At 40.8% G+C, this 18,498-nt stretch overlaps 1 protein-coding gene across 1 annotated transcript in view; it reads left to right on the top strand.

The window, feature by feature from the left end:
* The first annotated feature begins 281 nt into the window (after positions 1 to 281).
* WDFY2 (WD repeat and FYVE domain containing 2) overlaps positions 282 to 18,498 on the top strand; it is a 32,975-nt gene continuing 14,758 nt past the window's right edge. Inside the window, exons 1-4 of the mRNA XM_039389318.1 lie at positions 282 to 328; positions 2,976 to 3,043; positions 8,155 to 8,228; positions 15,416 to 15,470. Coding sequence (XP_039245252.1) covers positions 282 to 328; positions 2,976 to 3,043; positions 8,155 to 8,228; positions 15,416 to 15,470 — 244 coding nt within the window. The remainder of the gene's footprint in view (positions 329 to 2,975; positions 3,044 to 8,154; positions 8,229 to 15,415; positions 15,471 to 18,498) is intronic.

Genomic DNA, 18,498 nt, shown 5'->3' on the forward strand with positions numbered 1-18,498 from the left:
ATGAAAACCACAGGTGCTGAGTTTGCCGTGTCATATATCAAATGCACAATCTCGAAGGTACTTATTGCAATGTAAGTACTAGTATCCGAACTGAAACACGTTGACAGGTGGGACAGGTATCTTGGCATGGTTATATGCCAGAGGAAAGCAACAACCCCTAACATCATGGTGCCTACAAGTTCAAAAAACGCGTGTCAATCACACGAGCGTGTAACTCACACAAAGGGTAGTTATTCTTTTTCCACCTTTCCTCTTTCCAGGCCCCACGTTGGGCGCCAAAAATGTCTCAGTCTGAAAAGACTGGACTGCTTGCTAAAGAGGATGAGTTGTGAGGTAGACCAAACTCCTCTCTCTCTGCAATTGTAATGTCAATTTAAGGGGCTTTACTCGAGGAAAATGTGGAAAAAAAACCAGGAGAAATAACAACCCTTTATTAAGAAATATATAAATGTTGGTACAAAAGAGAAAGAAAAAAAAAAGAAGAAAAAAAAAGTAACACAAAACACAACAACACCAGCAACAACAACCACAACAACAAGTCTAAAAGAATACTCCTCTGTCCTTTAACACGGTCCTAATTGCGGTCGGCAGGGGGCGCTGTCGGGCCGCTGAAGCTGTAGGACCTGCAGTACCCGGTTGTGGTCGGCAGGGGGCGCTGTTGGGCCGCTGGAAGGTGCAGGACCTGCAGTACCCGGTTGTGGTCGGCAGGGGGCGCTGTTGGGCCGCTGGAAGGTGCAGGACCTGCAGTACCCGGTCGTGGTCGGCAGGGGCGCTGTGGGCTCCGGCAGTCACCCGCGGGAGAAAGGGGACCGGAGGGGTGGTCCCGGGCCGCGTGGGGGAAGCCGAGGAGATGGGGGGGTCCTCGTCTCCGTGGGGACAAAAAGGAAGGCAGGCCGCCCACTCCCACGGGAACTCACCGCTGTCTCGAGTGGCAAGAACTCACTGCAGTCTCAAGTGGTGGTGTCTCCAAAACTCCTCTCCCGCAGGCAAGCAAAACTCTCCGATGAAACACAGCAGCTCCGGCGGGCGGGACAGTCAGGCAGGTCAAAGCCGACAGGACAAGAGGTCGAACTCCCCAGGATTAACAGCCAAAAAGGGAACTAAACCTCCAGTCCCCCTCCCCAACAAACTGCCTGTCTGCACCCAGCGAGACAGCCACACACCACCCCTCTCACCTTCCCGGCCAGGGCTCCCCCTGCTCCGCTTCCCCGCCCAGCCTTTTCTTTCTCCTAAGTGGGCAATCAACCCAGGCTAGCTACATCTTTAGTAATGCTAATAACCTCCCTTCCCCCCGCTCACTGTTTCTTTACCTTGGAGTGGGGCAGGGGGAAGGAAAATTCCCCTGATTTCCTAATCTACAACAGGGGTTTATAGTACTGTATAATGCAGTTTAATGCAGTTGTTAAATAATTTTCCTTATCCTACTTCTAATGACAGTGTGTCTCTGCTAAAAGCAATAAAACTGTCAGTGGTGTACTTGGACTTCAAATGCTACTATTATTATGTTTATTTAATGACATCAGCTTAAGCTTTTGCTGTTACCGATGCAGATATTTAGTTTCTAGAGAGACATATCTTTTGAATACTTCTGAATTGTCTGTTATTGCATACTTAGGAAGAGGTGGAGTTTTTAAATTTCTTTTTCAACACTAAAGAAGTCTTCAGTATATTGATGGTGAGAATTTGTGGTAATGGGCCATTAGGTATGCCTTGAAACCTCACAGATTACAATAACCCTGATACAGTATTGTCCTAATATGTTTTCCTTTCTTCTCTCAATAGCTGAAGGAGAGTTGTAAAGGATTTTCTGGAATAGTGTCCTCCTTTTCCTATTGAGGTGACCATGGGCTGTGCAGGAACAGGCAGGAGATTACTGGCTGCCTGCTTCTTTAACTGTTGACACTGTTACTAGACATGTTTTGATGAAATTAACTGATTAACTGAATTTAAGAGAGAGCTTCAATTAGAAAGAAGCTTCAGAGATTGGACCAAAGCAAGCAAATGACAATGAGGACTGAAATAATAAATATGTAATGACCCGGGTGGTACAGCATCAGTCCAGATCCTCTGCTAAGGAAACAAGCAACAAATATCTCAAGTGTCTGAAGGGCATGGATTTAGTGTCAGGGAGCTGACACTATAATATGATTATGAGAAAGCAAACATAATCCTGAGATAGATTGGGAAGATCTTCTAGCAGAAAGGAAAATGCCGATGTGTTTGTGGGTAGCAATGTTTGGTTCTAAGTGCCCCTATTCAAGGACAGCAGCTGCAAACTGATGGGGCAGAGAACTATAAGGCTGCCTGTCACCTTAGTCACCCTCTTGAGAGAAGGATAAGAGTTCGGCTTCTTCATGCTCAATCGGCATTTCATAGCATCCTGAGTGCACTGAGGAGAGAAGAAGGTCCTGAAGCTGAAGAGCTCATTGTTGACACAGATAGATGTAATCTTAGTAATTAGAAGCTGAAAATCTCAGAACCTCATTCCTTTTCTTAGAGGTTTTCCTGAAGCAGAACAATGAAACGACAGGCAGCAGATGGACCAAGGCCTACCCTAAGTGCCAGTGGGGAAGGCTTCTGTAGAGCACTGGAAGTGCTGATACAGGAATACTTTCCTGGTCTACATATGGTGTCCCAAATCCTCATGTGAAGCATTGAATGAACAGTCACGTTCAAGTCCTTGTAAAGGCAAAGAACAAAAAAGCATAGCAGTTTCCAAATACTGTTGTGGTATGTTCAGACAAGACATTGAATACTACATGGAACCAAAGAGTGGTCTACCCTCATCACCTTACAGGGGTTAATCTGAGTTTGTTGTATCAGGCTGCTGTAGGATTTTGCACGTTTATTTTCCCTCTCAGCAAAATACTTTAATTTTGAAGAAGGTCTTGTACATTCATCGTCACCACATTGTTTTCATTCATGGTTACTTTTCCACTCTTCCTCACATGTATGCTGTGTTTTTTCTTTTGTAGAACAGTTCGTGTTTGGCTGAAGAGAGACAGTGGGCAGTACTGGCCCAGTATATACCATGCAATGCCATGTAAGTATAAGGAGAGGTTCGATATCAACTGTGTATTTGCAGTCTGGCTTTTCTGATTTTGATGAAGCTTTATGCTTATGACCATTTGCAAGCTTACCTCTCTGTATTAAATGTTATTGTTGAACAATTCTCGTGGTTTCAGTGAAGCTTTATCAAGTTACACACTAATGCTTCTGAGGGGCATCAGAGGTTACAGCAGCAAAAGGACACAGACATGTTAGCAAAGGGTGAGCATTTAATGCAAATATAGATTTTAAAATGTGGGAACTCAAAATGTAGCCTCTCTTTCTGCCCCAATGGAGTCCACAAAGCTTTGTAAGTCTCCAGTATAAATCACTCTGCCCTTCCTACTGCATGTGCTCAGTCCATTAGAGTGCAATGGTAAATGGTTTTATTTGGTAAGAACTTAATATCCTGTTGCAGCTAATATGATAGAGAGGATACTAGACAGGGAAGGCAACTCTTCCAGTGTAGAAGCAGAATCATTTTACCTCTGCAATTAAATGTGGAAAACCAAATGTCCCTAATGGATCCTTCCATTATTGTGTGCTGTATGCCTCCTCTCTCAGAGAGAGTGTACATGCTTTAAGAGAAACTGCAAATCAATGTCCACTTTTCCAAGAGACAGTTAAAGAAATCACAGCCCTCGCTGTTTGCCTTAAACCCTGTGTTGATTGCAGGAATATAACTTTACAGGTCACCAGAGGCAGGCATGTGCTAATGCTCCTCAATCAGCTTCAGATGTGCTGGGTTAGCCTGTCTTTGGAAAGCTTGCAAAGCTGACCTTAAATCCAGATTGGGGAGCACATATCAAATCTCATTGAGGTATTCTTACTGTCTGGAGAAAGACTTATTTTAAGCTAAGATAGGTAGATTTGGAAGAGACATCTGTCTCTGTGATATGTAAAATATTTAATAGATATAAGTTTCAGTACTACAACAACATCAGCCTGGGACCTTAGAGCAGCCATGGTGTTTGCCTGCTTTAAGAAAACAGGAAGATCTCTCATCTTCCTTTGGTAATGGACTAGCTCATAAGAATATGTCAATCCTCAAAGGTACTTTCTGCTCAAGTTTGCACAAGAAGGTATTGGAAACTAGCTAATGATGTGGCAGTCTATGGAGCTCCGTCATGATCACTGACAGTGGCCTGAGTTCCCTTGACCTGTCCTGAGAGGTTTGCTTTCCCCGGTTAAACTGTTATGAAATGGCTATTCTAGCAATTTGGCATTGATACTTCTGTTTTTCCATGTGGTGTTTTTTCATACATTTGCATTTTAAAAATCTCTTTAGGTTCTCTTCTGGTCTTAGCAAAGCTATGTTATTGCCAGTAATAACAACGTCAGTGGAAATGATGGAGTAGATCCAGATCCACTGAAGGGGGACTATTTTAGAGCTCCTTCATTTCGAAGGCTGGTAAGCTTTTGAGGCACAAGATGTTAAAATTATGCTGTGTTATTTGCCGATTTCAAGAATGATCAGGTATAATTAATGACTGGAGCAATGCCAATTATATCAACCATGCCTTTAAGCTAGGAAATCATAGGAAAAGCTCTGAGTCAGCATCTCCATGAGTCTGCACTTGACTGCAAATGATCATTTTGTCTGTTTCTGTGTGAATCACCTTTTTGAGGGTGCTCTGCTTTAAGTCCATACTGGATTTTGTTGTTTAAAGAACGACTGCTCAGAGGTTCTCTGTGTAAAATTGTAGGAGAGACATTAGTGCCTTTGTGCTGCTTAGCAAGATGTGACTGGCAGTCCTACCTTATAGATACCCCATCAATATAACTTGTGATTTGACTATGGTGGTGCGTGATCTAAACTACTTTATGTTTTGATATCAGGTAGCCTTAATAACTGAGTCTGTGCCCTAGATCCTCTGGCACATGAGGAGAATGAGGAGTTGGGCTGAGTCAGCTATGTGCTTTGGTTCTGCACCCAAATAAGGTCATCAGTGCTTTCTGAATGTGAAAACCATTAAATATCTGGAAAAAAAATATCAAGATTATAGATCTCTTCTGAGTAGGGACACTTGCTGCTCTTTAGAGGTGGGATTTCCCCAATTACAAAGTTTTATGCCCTTTTTATGAGTGCTTCTGTAGTCAGAAAATTCTGTACAGCACAGTGGCCACAATTTTTATCATCTCTAGCCCATGAGAAAGAAGAGAGCTCTGGGTGTCATTCACAGTTATATTGTTAGTATGGTAACCTAGGTAAGCTGGAAACCGCACTGACACACCTCTTTCACACCACTGTTGTCTCAACAGCTCATTAACAACAGCATGTTAACCCTCCTCATGGATAGATGTGTACTCTTGGTTACTCATGGTTAGATTTGTGACTTGAACAGTGTCTGTACAGGAGGAAAAAAAAAACAACTTTGCAGACACAAATTCATGAAAGGCAAAGGAATTGTAGTCAAGAGTCAAGTAAAGTTTGCCAATAAAAAAACCTCTAAAACACCCAAAAAGAACCAAAAAAACCTCTTGCAGATGTGGAATGGAGTAAAGGATATATTGTAGTGAGGAACAATGGAGTATCAAGTCTTTGAGGCAGATAATACACTGCCTGTCTTACGATAATTTTCATAGCTAACACTTTGCTTTAAACAGGAGGCTAAAAAAACTGCAAGGCAAAACATACTCCTTTGGTCTTAAACTGTGTCATATATAGGCACTTGAAAGTTGCCTAAAGACCCTGAAACTGCTACAAATTTTGTATTTCTCTTTTACTTCTGTCAGCCTCTAATAGAGGTCACACTGTTGAGCACGTGAAGTATGTAATAGGGTTTTTCCTCCAAAATTCACCTTTCAAGGGCAAAAATCAGTGTATATTTGCTCTAAATTTAAGATAAGACTACAGCCAGAGTTCTGCATCAGAAATATCCTGTTTGTCCTCTATAATAGTTCAGATCAACCTTTTCTCAGTTTGAAATCCAAACCATAGCTAGGTACTCAAGTAGAGCCTTCAGAGTGCTGTTATTTTTCCTGGATATTATTTTAAAAGGATCTTAAATATCTCAGAAGCTTAAGGTTTCAAATTTTTGTTTTCTTTTTTTTTTCTTCTTTTCTTTCCCTCTTTTTAATGAGCCTAAGTACTTAAGTATCTGAATGTCATCTTATTTTTGCTAATATATAAGCTGCTTCAGTCTTGTTACAATTGGCATCACTTTAACAACATTAGTGTAGCTAGGGTGGACAAAATTTTAGTGATGACATAATGATTTTTGTAAGAGTACATGTTACTGAAGAATTCCCTTATGAAAATGATTATAGCAAAATAAGTATCTTTATGCTACTATGACTGTAGTAGTATACACACAGGTCTGGAATTAAGAAGTTACTTCTTTTGTAATCAATTTGTGTCAAGCAATTGGTTGAACCTTTTGCATCTGAAGTGTTTGGAAAAGCACACTTCAAATAGGTAATTTACCTGAGACTTTTTCTCTGTGAGCTATTAGTTGCCTTCAGACTTACTAGTATCTCTTTCAATGTATGCACAGTGTCAAGCATTAAAAGCTGATATGTAGCATATGTCTGTTCCGGATTTAAGTCCTTTAAAATTACTTGATGCTTATTCTGCTTAGAATTGCTTTTTTTCCTGTTCATTTTTTCTACAACTGTCTTGTTCTGCTACAACCCTAGAAGCCTCAATTTAATAGTAGTGCATCACTATCTGAAGGGATGATTAAAGTTTGCCTTTCCTGAGGGAGAGGTACAGGAAGGAGAAATTTTGTCACTGTCCCTAGGCCTGATTTAATTTTCCTGTTTTCTTTATGTCAGTTTCCTTGAACTGAAACCTTTTCTTTGATTTAATTGTCAACCCTTCCAGGAAAGATATAAGCCAAAGTGCCTGCCTGGATGTGGATCTGGTAGGCTTTCTGCTTACGGTTAGTTGTCCTTCAGGAAATGTTTCAAGGGGGATTCAATACTGAAGGTAGAAAAAGTTTTATTAAATAGTCGACATTGACTCTCCTGTTCTTCATATAGCTTTGCTGCCAACTAAACTATCAAGGAAGATTTGCTAAGATATGGACTGTTTAGTCCCAAGTGTGACATCACACAAATTGAGAATCTACCAGATTACAAGACTTCAAAAGAAAGGACTCCAAGCTTGTTAGTAACAAAAACACACAAGTAATCTCAAGGGAGAGTAGAAACCAAGAGAGGGGGGGAAAGCAGAACTAAAAGTGCATCTGATTCTACTTTATCACAAAAATACGGTTTTAAAAACACTCTTACCATTACCAAAGGAGCAATGCCAACTCCTACCTGCAGTTGGCAATAGCTCCTGAAAAATAATTCCCAAAGGTGTCTGTTGGGACAGGAGGACTCCTAGCTTCATGCTGCTGTGTTGAGCAGTAAAAGCAATTCCTGCTTTCTGAATGCAACTTTAAACCAAGCATAGCTCTTGAATTCTTTCAAGAAAATTCTGGTTTTAATCTTGGTGCAAACCCTGCCAATCCTTGAAGGAGCATACTGTGATTGACTTGTGTGCAATTTAGGAGTATATTCTGGTGTTTATTTGAGTAACATCAATGTAATCCAGCAATGGGTAGTTTAAGAAACAAACTTTTATTTTGGCCACAGTATGTGATACTGTCATAGTGCTGTCTGTGATGCAACTGCACTAGGGGACAGTTGGACTTAGTCCTTAGTATCAGGTGATATGTTGACTCCTACAGGAGAACTTTCTTACTGCAGGTGTAGGATGCAGGCCTCTTACTAATACAGTGTTTTGTTTTATTGTCAGTAAAGTTCAGGCAAATGTAAAAACTAAATTATTCAGCTAATTAATCTCTCAGATTTATCTTGCAATGTCAGATGCTCGTATCAAAACACCACCACTGGTCTTGTATGAAATACCTGTTTTTAGATAACTAGTAAGGAAAAATAAAGGAACTGGAGCAAGAAATATCTATTGTTCTGTGTCCTAATAGGATAGGGTTGAATGAATTGCAAGAACACATTTATTTTAATGCTTGTCTATTGGAAGGGGCAAAATGCTGAACAGCATCATAAAGCATGTTAGCTAGTTTAAGGCTTTCCAGAACTTCAAGAAAATGAGAATCACAGTTTTGTTAACTTCATCAACATGTTCATTTTTTTCAGCTCCATGTTCATGCATGTCTTTTAACCCGGAAACCAGAAGGCTGTCCATAGGTCTAGACAATGGTACAATCTCAGTAAGTACATCCAAAGATTTCTAGTTGAAATGCTTCCCTTTTGAGAAGTATGTGTGTGATGTGATGAGGATATTTTTGCTAGTGTTGGGAAACAGACTTTTACTGCTAGTAGAACTGAATCTGTAATGTAGAAAATGGCAATTATTAAAAATTTTATTCCTACTGCCACAAGGATATTGAGTAGGCTTTACAATATTTATTAGGCAACTCAACAAATTGTTCTAATTTACATATCTCTTAAAAAATAACACAAAACAGCTGTTATTTTATTAAATTTAAGTGCCTTGTTAATCACACCATACCAAAGTTTTCTGAAAGCAGCAATTAAGAGGGGGAAAAATCATCTTCTGAGAGGCAGAAGATTAATTTCTGCTCCATATCTAGCTGCTTTTCCAAACTTCAGAGTTCAGATTTTGTTTTCCTGTCCCTTGGGAGGAGTTGCTCCTAACTGGTAGTGCTGTTGCTGAGAGATTTGGTTTATTGATATCTGAGATATATATGTGTGGAAAGAAGCAGAGTATTAAAAGAAGAATGTGTCTGTTAGGTCTGTGACAGAGGGTAGCACTTGACCTTATTAATTGGATTTTTCCTGTGGGATGATGAGTAAAAAGCTGTATCACTTTGTGAAAGAGTTATGGGTCAGGTGTTTTTCACCTGTGCTTCGTCAATAGATTCCTCTTCCAGTTTAAGGTCATTTTACCATCATTTCAAATTTTTACTGCTGTTGGCTCTGCCTTATGGGCTTTTTAACTGAATGAGTGTTTTCAGGTTGACATAAGGGCAGCTGTCTGCACTAAAGCCAGTACAGCATTTGGGAATGGGTGTGTGACCCTTTTAGCTGTTGCCTGTAAGCTCTATCAAAGAAGTAAAGGTTTTGACCTATAAAGCTATTAATGGCTAGTAGCAGAGGTTTTTCTGTGTGCCTGTGGGAAATTTCTCCTTTTGTATCTAAGAGATGGAACAGCTGCCGGAGAATTCCCTGCACCTCTGAAATTCTCTTCTTCCCACTCCCTGAAATAGCTGTAATTTGCCAGTCCTACGAGGCACTTTTGTTTTCACCAGGCCTTTGAGGAATCTGAAGGCAACTGTAAATAAGGTATTTAAATACTCTGGCATGATGGGAAATGTGTCCTTTGTCTTGGGGGCATTTTGCCTTGAAGAGTCAGAGGATCCTTCAGTCTGAATGGGATCAAATATTTTCCATTCCAAAGCTAAAGAAGGTAAATGAGATATGCAGGTGATAAACCAACACGTGACTTCGGGTATTTACAGGTATATATTGCCGTGTCTAAAGCAGATTCTATTTGTTGCTAAGCTGGGCTTTTCTTTTCCCAGTTCTCTGGATACAAGTACCTAGGAAGGGGGAAGGGCTTGTCTGTGTCGCTTGATTTAGTTCCCTGTAGCTGCAGGCAGTTGTGTGGTTGGGGATTGTGCAGAAAATGCACTCCTCAAACTTCCACAAGCGATGAAATGTTTCCCTCTGTAGCAAACCTAAGGCTTGTAAGAGAAACCACAACTGTAATGTGCTACAAGAAGTGGTGAAGCTGAGAATGGAAGAGGAGCAAGAGGAGCCTCATTTTCAAGTTTCAGGGTGTAGAGAAAATCCTCGGGTACTTGGAAATGGGTTACAACCACCCTCTGGAGGAAAGGACAAGTTTTCTTTCCTGGACACAGCTATGATGATTAGTTTAGTCCAGGAATATACCATCAGGGCACATTGGTCACAAAATAAAAGAACTCACTGCAACAAGGTGACCTTAGTATCCTTGCTTTTAATTCTGTGGCCCCCAAAGGGAAAGTACAGGCAATTTACTTGAGCAGTTTGAAATATTTGGGAATTAGTCAGCTGCTCCATGTTAGCACTTCTGTAATGCCCAGCACTCTTGTGTATGCCGGGTGGAGGGACAAAAAAAAAAAAAAAAAGAAGCTGAAAATAATTCTGCATCTTCACTTTGGGTAGGAAGAAAGGATTCCTGGCAAGAGCTGTGGCACTTGTTAGAGTGCCACGTAATCTCAAATGAATTTTTTTTGAAGTCCAAGGAAGTACTTTCAGATGTGAATAGAGATAAGAAAGTGGAACTGCCCTTTTTATTCTGTGAAATTTTTGTAAACTGTATGGATTTCGGTTATAAGCCTGGCACCTCAGAAACGCATACAGTGCATTTTGAGAAGGACAGCCAGCAATGCTATTGTCACAGAAAGAAGTTCCAGCAAAGCCACCATGAGGTGAGCTTGTATGGCCACCTTTCTTTATGAAACAGGGCGACAGTTTTTGCTTCTACAGAGATTGTTTTTAATCTTTTGTAGCTTCTCGACATGAAGGCTGCCCAGACATTTTTGTGGCACAACACACCATTCTCTTGCATGAAAGATTGTCTTCTTACTTAAAGAGTGGTGGAACCTAACGTAAAAAAAAAAGTTTCTGTGATTTCTTTTACACTTTGCAAACCTTTTTTTGAGAAGAAATTACGTCATAGGGAATGCTTTTGGAAGTTAAAAGATTTTATCATGAACATCAATTCCCTGCTTTGAAGTGGAGGAAAACATGCTCTAATGGATGTAGGACTCTCAAGATACCACAACAAGAAGAAACATAGGAAAGGTCTTTTACTTGCAATAGACAGGAGACTTCCACTGCCAAGATGTGACTCCTCACATCGTTTCATCCATCTGAAAGCTAATTTCCTAGATAAAGTTAATTATTAGGTTCTGCAGCCACTGGAGGAAAGGTGAATTGTCTTTGGATACACCCATGTTGCTTGCCCTAGAAAGTGTTATAAAATGACATAATTTTTTCTTCTCATTTCTGGGGAGATTGAAATGAGGATTTAGTTTTTAGGTAGCTGAAGCTGAATTAAATTGGTCTTTTTTGCTGACTGTGCTTGTGTCTATATGAAACTGTTACTTTGATCAGAGCCACAGGGACAGCAAGGCACCAGAATAACCTCTTCAAAATTCTTCCTTGGGTATGACACTTAGTAAGATAAATTCATCTTCCACCCCATCTGATCTTGTAGCTGTCTACAGGTTAGGCCATAAACAGCACTTTGAATACCTGGGACTGAGTTGGGCTCTACTTGCTGATCTACACCCTTCCCCTCTGCCATTGTGGGAAGTTTAGTATTTTTCCCCCAAGAAAACAACATGATGTTTTCTGTCCTCTCCCATAACTCTCAGAAATGGATTCAGTTGCTTAAGCAGAGTTCTCTGTTTTGGGATACATCAGTTGGCATCCACCTGAAGCTCTGGAAAGGTATGTCTTCCTTAGATCCCATGGTCAAGGATTCTGAATAATTTGAAACTAGATGCTGATACTATTTCCAGGGTGAGGATTTACAGAGGTCTTATGGTCAAGGGAAGTTTGGGGGGGGAGTATGTGTTTTAGTGTGAGGAGGTGTGCTACATGAAGCAATATTTGAGAGTCTTTTTACATCAGTGGACAACTAGATTTTGACAGTGTTTTTGAGACTGCTTTGTGAAGGCTTTCATCGTACTAAGTCACTGTTGTAATAATAAGTTTACCTGAAACAGGCAAGACTCAGCACTAACATTTAAAGTATGGTAAAAAAGGTATTAAAGTATAAAGCTCCACAACCACCTCTGAAGGGCAAAAAGTGATCTTGTCAGAAAAGTTATTTTTAATCCCTGCAATGAGGGGGTTTGGTTTTACCATCCTGAGTGCTCTGATATATCCCAGCCCCTCCTGTACAAAAGGGGCCTCAGAAATCTTTCTCTATTCTGCTGAAAAGCACCGACTGAGCTATGTGGGTGACCCTAGCTTCTGTGGCTCATTAAGAAGAGCCAGAAACCTGCCTAATGAGAAGTGAGCGTCAGCAGCTCTGAGAGGAGCAAAACACCTACGTACGCAATGATAAAAAAAAAAACAGTTTCTGCTGGTACAACGTTAAAGAGATGTAATCAGTGTTTTTGTAGTGCAGATGATATAATGTATGTGCAACAGGGCATGAATTTCTTGAGCAAGGTGCCCTGTGCTAAAATGAGTGTCTAGTGACGCAATTAATACTTGGCCTCGAGAGGGAGAGGGCAATCAGTGCTATGGAAGAACACATGAGAGTGTACAGGGGAGCAGGGTGTAAAAGACCTACAGAAAGATTAGAAGAAATTGTATCCAATATTCAGGTTAATTGAAACTGTGTATATCTTGTATTGCATTTGTTTATATTTTGGATGCAGCAGTGTACTAATAGTACATAGCTGTGGTTTGTATTAAAGTAATTGTATTTCCAGTGCTAAGCAATACTTGGATAAACCTTACGAACTGCACTTGTGTTGGATTCACTGTATTATAATGGAGAGATTCAAAAGCCTTTTCAGTCTTCTACTGAAACTGTGGGACTGTTTGGATCACAGAATAAAATGGCCACACCAAATTTATTAAGGGAAAAAATGCAAAGAAAAGTGAGAATGCAAACTATGCTCTACATCCCCCCTTAAGTCACAGCATCTGTGTGCCACCACAGTCAAAGTCAGGGATATCCACATTGGTGGGAAAAGCAGATATATTCTCCCACCATGTGTTGCAGCAATTAAAGCCATTTCTCTTTAGGTAACAATAGCACAAAGTTAGCATTAGTAGCAAAGGGTCCTGCTTTGGATAGGCTTTGTAGCAAAGCACTTTGTGTGTGGGTTAGTATTCTTCAGATAGTAGTTTATAAACACTTTCCCCAGTAGGTAGCTGGAGAAGTGTAGCAGATTTTTGACTTTATGTGGTTTGTAGAGTTAAGGTGACCCTGTATAGAAATCCAGCTGACTTAATTGATTTGTTACTGCTGTTTAAATAACACTCCCCACTGTAGTCCTCAACTACCAGGGGAAAGTTAATGCGAGATGGAGCAGATTAAGGAAAGGAAGATGAAGTGAAGCAATTCAAGGGAATATATTTATGACAATTTTTTGAACAGAAACCTAGAGAGAGCAGAATACGTAGCTGCCTCAAATCACTCACAGCTGTTTTCCTAGATCTGGGATCTGTAGATGTTCCACAGATGAGTATTATAACCTCTCCACCTTGATGCTAAGCAGTAGAAGTGATGTATTAGGGTGGTTTTGGTGCTCGAAAGCTGTGCAGATTACCTGCAGTGACCCCACAGAAAATACAGCAACCTTTTTTTTTTAATTCTGGTTTGCAAACTGGGGGTAAATACTGGCTTCTTGGTGGTTTGAATGGCTTATGCTTTTTTGCATTAAACATTTGGTTTGCCTTCAGTGTAGTCTATAGGGTCCTAAAGTCCAGTCTTCTCTACTGTTGCACAGTGCTTTTGGCATGTGCACATAAACATTTCACAACTGTATGTTTTTAAATGTAGCTTATCTTGTGTTTGTAATGTTTATTTCATTTTTTCACCCTATTTCAGGTTAAATGAGTTAAGTTTTACTTCTTCTGTCCTCTAGGTAGATTAGCTTAGGGAGTTTCTGTGTAGTTTGCTATAAATTATTAATGTGATGTCTTTTTACACTCCTTTTTTTCTTTGTGTTTGAGTATGTGATGTATGCATTGTGAGAAATATCTCTAATTAAACTTTCAAAGACGGCCAAATAACATGAAACAAAGAAGTTTAATTTCAGCGTGCTGGGTGTCTCGACCTTGTGACCGGGTCCGAGCACACCTGACTGGGAGGGGACAAGCCTTTTTAAGGTCTCTTGGTTTACATAACCACTCCCTCGCACCTCCCACGCCAGACCTCGTCTTTTCTTCCTTAAAAGGTAATCTTTGCCTTTTGGTACAGTTCATTAGTTGTTCCCATCCACCCATCAGGTTGTTTCCCTGCCCCCAGCCGCATGGTCCCTTGGCAGCAAGGCCAAATTGGTCTTATTGCCTTTACATTCCTTTCGATTGGCCTAAGAGTGATCAGAACAACAAGAACAGTAAGTAAAGCAATAAGCAGCAGTAAGTAACAGTGACCACAACAACATGCAACCCACCAGCTCCTGACCATAAAATGGCTCTTCAATCTCCCTAAATAAAAATGACCTCCAGGTATCTCAACATGAGGTAACCATGGAAATCCTTGCTTGTAATAAAACCACCTTATTTACTTCTCACATGCATGTAGATCCTTGACAGCAATCTGAAAGCTAATTCCTGCGGTGGTGCCACAGAGCCTACCTTTTGCTTAGGTGTTTCCTCCAGAGAGATGTTGCAGGAGTTTTGTTGTGGTCATTCTATTTCCCCAATTCTGTGCAACTCTCCTTTTCAAAACGATCAGCAGGAGCACCCAGGTGCTCAGTCAGTTTAACCACATGGGGTTTATTCAGGAGCCGAGGCCACCGTGCAAACTCTTAGCTGCTGTTTTCATCATTTCCCCATGCAAAAGCCATATCAGCAATTAAATAGCAGCACCAAGGCAGCAGGACCGAAGAGCCTGTCCCCATAAGTGTGCTATTCCCTGGCCACAGGATGAGCCTGGCTGGACTCATACCATTCCTTTCTCCCCAGGCAGTCACAGCCTGTGCTAAGCCACTCTCCACCCCACACACAACTGCTTGTTAGCTTCAACAAAACAATAGCAAAGAAAAAAGTCTGCTTCTGAGGTGTCAGAATAAATATTAACTAACAGTGTAATGAAATCAAGGTGGGAAAAAGTCTGGGTTCTATTTGTCTGAAGCACCAACAGAAACCTGAAATGTGTTCCATTCCCATAATGGTTTATTGGTACCTAGTCTGGACTGAGCAACTTCAAGAGTCTCTTACATATTAATATAGCGTCTCCTGAGTGTTCGGGGTGGAATGTAGTGTATGCACATACATGGATACATGTGTATACACAAATGCACATGCGTGCACACGTAGCTGTGCACACACACAGATTTCTGCCCAGGCTGTCCTGAGCAATAACTGTTTGCCAGATCTCATGTCCTTCATTTTGTGGCACCTCGGCTCATAAGCAGTCATCTCTGTCAGCATTTTTGACTTCTTTTTAATACCATTTCTTTTATCTCCACCATTCTGTTCAGCAGAACTCATGATGTTTTTTCTTAGGCAACTTTAAAAAGAAAATAATGTAGATTTTTAGATGGAGGTACTCAAAATTAGCAAAAGTATAAACAGGGTGGTGGTTGTGAAGAAGGGAGAGCTTACCTAGGTAAAGAATTAAAATGAAAACAGTCTCAAACATTTTACATCTCTAAGCACTGTTTCTTTTGGTTTTTTCTTTCCACTCCTTCAGGAATTTATTTTATCTGAAGATTACAACAAGATGACACTAGTGAAAAGTTACCAGGGTAAGAACCGTGTTAATTGGTTTGTATTGTCATTAATTTTTGTTAATATTTTGTTAATATTTGTTAATATGTGTGAATGGAAAGAAGTCTTCTTAAGTGATTTTTTTTTTAACTAATGTGAATACTGGATTTATAATGTGCTTTGTTCTGAGATTACAAATCTTTTAAAATAGTTATTTCATTTTCTGTTTTTCCTTTTAATTTTGTCCTTTGGAATATCACTCTAGACAGCCAACTGACCAAAATCCAGACCATGTTTGGGGAAGAGGAGTTTTAATTTTCAGTCTTTAGTAATCCAATGTATCTACTGAAACAACTTAGGAAACTAAACCTGTGTTTTAGGGCTTAGGACTGCAGCTTTTGGTGTTAATCTGGTTATATTTCACTAACTGTTGGTTTCAATAATATCAAGATTATCAGTGAATGCCTCTCATAGTAAAAGGTCAAGAAATGTTAATCCATATCTTTTCTAATTAGATTCTGGTGTTCACTAATGTGATGTTTTCAGAAACCTAGCTATTTATCCTTGTCAAACCTTTAGAGGGCTATTTATTCTTATATCTTTTTTGCTGTTAGACTAAGGGATGGTATGATATACCATATTATATGCTAAGCATTATCTTTCTGTATAGAAGCCTCTGACATGTTGGCTTTAGGTTTCTCACATATATTTTAAAATATGTACTTATGCATATTTTGCATTTTGTACCTTTAAAGACTGAGAGGATAATTTCAATCTCTAAATGGAGGCTCTGGGCATCACTTTGTAACAGTTAGGTATTAAGGTATGAAGAGAATCTTGATTTGTGCAGAGCCCAGCTGTTTTTCACTTCAGCTGTTTCATGAATATCTGGTGTGTTGTAAAATTAAGAAGGAATTACCTGCATTTTTTCTTAGCTTGTGAAAACTGAAGAAAAATATCCAATAATGATAAAATATATATGTGACTCTTAAATAAAATTGCTGCAGAGCAAAGGATTCTAATGGGCATCCATTAACATCAGTGGAGAGGGGGCACAACTGACCACAGTCATAACTAGAGTCGCCTCCTGCCTAGACTGTCTGTCTCAGCATGGGAAAGTTTTTCATGGAATCATAGAATGGTTTGGGTTGGAAGGGACTGTAAAGATCATTTAGGTCCAACCCTTCTGCCATAGGCAGTCCATTCCGTTAGACCAGGTTCTGGCCTTGAATACTTCCAGGAATGGGCCATCCACAACTTCTCTGGGCAACCTATTCTAGTCTCTCACCACACATACCTGAACAATTGAAGTGAACAGGTTTCTGACAGTGCAAGGTAGGAAAACAAAAAAACCAAAACCCTAAGAGATTCCCCACTGTTTGCAGGACACCAGTGACCTGAGACTGACCAGCTGCTCCACAGCACAGTGCCTCCCGCCACCCTCATTCAAAGATTCTATGCTCTTCACACCAGAGGTTGGTGGAGGAGCGTAGAACTCCCTCTGCCTGGTTCCTGGGCTTGGCTGGACCCATAGTGGAGGTCTGGGGTGCTGGGGAAACATTGCATAAGTGAGATGCTCTGTGAGCTACTGTCAGTCACAAGTTCCTGCAGTTTCATTGGTCCACCCAGCATTAGGCACTTTCATGCTTCTCTTGCTACATTTGCCTCCATCCAGAACACTGGATCTGAGTTTACTGGGGGCCTCCCTGGGGCCAGAGTCCAGTGGTGCTTCTGGGTCACAGTGAGGAAGAAAGAGCCCAGTTTTCACCATGCTTTCTGGGAGAATGTGCAGGGAAGGGCATTGTAGTCCTTTGTGTAGGCATATTATGATCCAGCAGAGATGGATTTTCCTCACATGGTCCAGGAGGACTCCACTCCACAATCCCATCCCTATAGTGCACCTTCCTCATATGGCCGTACTGAAGTGTAGGGGTTGGCATAAGCAGCTTGGTAAAACCCTGGGGCAAGGGAAAACATAATTAAAAAGGAACAGGTAGTTTTGTTGGTATGGCAGCCTTCTAGTGATTCTTTTGTTAAAGGCCTTACTTTTTAAAAGTTTTGGTTTTACTAAAGGTTTTCAAGTAAGACCTTTATATTATTTAAAAATATTTTAGGGGGAGTAAATAATTTTATTTAGCCTACCGAGGGGCTTTAGCTTAGCCACGCTGGCTGGTTTTGTGTGTGCTAGCTTTGTAAATGTTCAACAATGCTCTTAAAAGTAACACCTTGCCTAGTGACTGGTGGGCTATTGATCATCTCCCACAGGAAGGTAACTGAGGCTGCTGTAGGGATTAAATAACATCAATCGTGTCTTGAAAGGCCATGAATATGCCTGCCAAATGATATGCTAGTGACAGGGAATGGCAGCATGTGTATAGGCTTTGCTTTGGTGTTGGTTGGGGTGTGCAACCAGGTCCAGTGACATATGGCAGTCTGGCACCGGCAGCGTATGTGGCTGGATGTGCTCTGTGGAGGTTTTGCTGCAGCACTGTATCTGGAGTTGTGAAATCTTAATTCTTGAAAGGGAAACACTGGGATCAGAGATGTAACGCAGTGTTAAGACAGACTACCTAGTGACTCTCAGAGCATTGGCCTCCTGTAGGCACTGACTCCTTCTCTTGTGTAAGAAAGGGTAGTGCAAGCATTTGAACAGTGCCATTTGGGATGCTCTGGGAAATTAAACTTTTCATTCTGTGTTGGTCTCTCATAACTATCGCCATCCTCTCTTCTTCAGCCACAGCACCAGCTGAAGGCATGGACAATCTCTGCTCACACTCTCCACTCTTTCCCTGGGCAGCTACTCACATTCCTGCAAAACTATGGGTGTTGAAGAAATCTTTCCCTCCCCTTAGCAGCCTTGGCTTCCAGCCCCTCACAGGCTGGTCCAACTGCATGGCTGTTGCATCTTCCCACTCTGCACAACCTTCTCTACCCTGCTTCTTGAAAGTGCACCATCTTGCCAGGGGCCATGTTTCCAGTCCCCCTCTGGATGAGATAACAACTCCTGTGTTTTTTTACTTTTTACTGATTTGTTTATATGATCCACACTTTTTCTGCCTAGCCAGG

Source organism: Pipra filicauda, unplaced genomic scaffold (assembly GCF_003945595.2).
Source record: "Pipra filicauda isolate LSUMZ 115617 unplaced genomic scaffold, ASM394559v2 scaffold124_size2119055_pilon, whole genome shotgun sequence".
Lineage (NCBI taxonomy): Eukaryota > Metazoa > Chordata > Aves > Passeriformes > Pipridae > Pipra > Pipra filicauda.